This window comes from Penaeus japonicus, unplaced genomic scaffold, assembly GCF_977035675.1.
Source record: "Penaeus japonicus unplaced genomic scaffold, GWHDUDI00000001_assembly GWHDUDI00000001, whole genome shotgun sequence".
Lineage (NCBI taxonomy): Eukaryota > Metazoa > Arthropoda > Malacostraca > Decapoda > Penaeidae > Penaeus > Penaeus japonicus.
The window spans coordinates 21504557-21507056 of record NW_028234403.1 but is presented as its reverse complement, the minus strand read 5'-3'; the positions used below and the strand labels follow the sequence as shown (position 1 = coordinate 21507056).

General features: G+C 53.3%; 1 protein-coding gene across 1 annotated transcript in view; it reads right to left on the bottom strand.

The window, feature by feature from the left end:
• LOC147472487 (uncharacterized) overlaps window positions 1-2500 on the bottom strand; it is a 22611-nt gene that overhangs the window by 81 nt on the left and 20030 nt on the right. The window contains exons 9-10 of the mRNA XM_086543140.1: window positions 2155-2362; window positions 1-1117 (exon numbers count right to left, since the gene is read on the bottom strand). The exon at window positions 1-1117 is cut by the window's left edge and continues 81 nt beyond it. Of these exons, the coding sequence (XP_086399266.1) occupies window positions 1-1117; window positions 2155-2362 (1325 nt within the window). The remainder of the gene's footprint in view (window positions 1118-2154; window positions 2363-2500) is intronic.

Below are 2500 nucleotides of genomic sequence, written 5' to 3'. Positions count from 1 at the left end.
TCGACAAGAGCACCTTTGGCCCACCAACCACGGTGCTCTTCTGTGATGCTCGAGGATGGTTGAAGATATCTTGCTGGCCTCTCTGGAGGGAGGCGATACGCAAGGGAAGCACATGCTATTTCTTGGGCTCTCCATTCCCCCCTTCTCGTCGTCAAGGCCATCGAAATACGACAGCCTTCTGTTCACCTCCGGGGTGAGCGGCCACGGTCTGCTCTCGCGGGGGGACTCTGAGCGTGAGCGCGTCAGCGAGCGGCGCTTGGGCAGGCTGTGGCTGCGGCCGAGACCACAGCGCCGAAGCTGGTGGTCACAGTGGCCCATTTGGTGGCCGCAGTGACGTGACCAGGGAGGGATGTGGCGATCACACTGGTTCATATGGTGCTGACACGGATGCACCCGCCGGTTGCAGCGTGGATGGGGAGGATGGCTGATCGTAGCATAAGGGCAGTGGGAGTGATGCATGTGAGATGAACGGGGCGACCTGTGTGTCGCTTCACGTTGTTCTTTTTTGCGCTCTAAGGACGGTGGCACCGCCGCTTCGGAGAGTTGCAACCGCGCCATGTCTTGTATAGTGGACGCCGTGGAGAGCGATCGGTAGGTACTCAGCTGAGAGGACGCGTGACTGCCGGAGCTTTCGGCATCATTGGTAGATACCGGAGGGTCGATGCACTCGGCGGCTTGAAGCTGCTCTCCAGGCACAGCGTAGCTCGAGACTTCCGCTTTGGGGAGTTCGCGCTTCGGTGACCTCGTAATAGGGTCGGGCAGGGGCTCCATCCAGGGCGACCCCTTGTCGACGAGCGGGGAGGGCGGCGACGGGGGCAAAGTCGTCGGCGCAGACGGCCACTCCAGAGGCAGAGCCGATGAGCCCAAGGCCTGGGCTTTGCTGTGCGGAGGCGTTGCCGGCGGCGGCGGAAGGCTGGACAGGTCGGGCAGATGGGTCTGGAAGTCGGCAAGGGGCGGAGGGGGCGGAGGCAGCGTCGATGTGATGAGAGACAGGTCGGGCAGGGCACGCTGGAGGTCGGAGCGAGAGGGGGGAAGGGGCGGTGCCAGGAAGGGCGGGGGCGGGGGTGTTGGCACTCGGGGATCCAACCACACAGCCTCCGCGCTCACGTCCGGGGTCCTGCGAAGGAGTACGACCTATATTACGATACAGGATCTTTATCAACAGAAGCACTTCCTCAATCAGGCAGAGCAAATGTCGGAACTTTTAGCACTATTTGCTCAGTTGTTTGTGCTACTCAAAGCACAACAAAAAGAAAGAAAGAAAGCTATCACATAGTCTTCATATCAATGCTATGCTAATTTGCCTGGGCTATTACTTTCAGCAATATTATTAACCCCTCACTGTTTAAATGATTACTATCGTATGACAAATACAATTGAGTTTGTTTTATCCCACTAATATCATTCGCTTCGCTTCGTTTGACTTTGAATACCACAGTGATTAATGCTATTGTTGTTATTAGTATAATTACATCATCATTATTATCACTAACATCGTCCTCGAAAAGTTCACTGGCCGATCTCTAAATCAGTCGCCCGTTGTTTGCAAATATTGGGCAAACAGAATATGCTCCTCGCTTATTACTGCATATTTAATGCTATGATAAAGATAAATATATAAAACGGAGGAACTGAAAAAAAATGCTGGGATAACAATATGAATATATTTAAAAGAATGGCACAGGAGAGGAGGTAGACAAAAAAAAAAAAAAAAGCTAATCTGGGCTTATGACCTCTTCAATAACTAACTTTGCATTGTGCTCCCGGATTAAGGCCGAGCAGATAGCCGGAGTTGGGACATGACTTCCCGGTTAAGAAAGTATACTTAGAAGTTGAAATACGACTTAAAATTAAAGATGAAGCTTTGTCTAGGAGAACACGACGCGGGGATTGGAGACAGAGATTGAGCACATGGAACGGAGTGATGGCACTTAGTGGGATGAAAAGCAGGAATTTTCAGAGATTAAGATCAGGGGTCGATGAACAAAGATACAGAGGTTATCTTTTCCGTCGAGTACCACTGTAGTTAGTTCTAAGAGCATAACTCGGCGCAGAAGCGAACGGCAGTAAAAACGCTCCTTCTGAATGAACGGCATCGTAAGACGGCTCTTAAACTATTCTCGGACAACTGCAATTGCGCCGATGATTCCGTACCGGGCCACGTTGTTCGGGAAGAGCGGCGAGAGGACGGAGGGCGACGAGGTCATGAGGTGCTGCGAGGTGCACGACGCCGCGAGTTCGCTACTCAGGCGCGCTCGTCTCCACCGCACGCCCAGGACTGCGGCCCCGCCCACCGCCGCCACCGCCCCGCACACTCCGGCCGCCACCGCTACCGCTACTGCCGCCACACCACCACCACCACCTGCAGGACCTGACGTTACAAGGGAAGGAAATATATGGTTCCTTTACTAAGACACAGAACACGGGAATCGAGAGGTCGGGGAGGAGAGATCGAGGTGGGAAAAGATACACATTCTACCCATTCAAAAAAGCTTAAAAC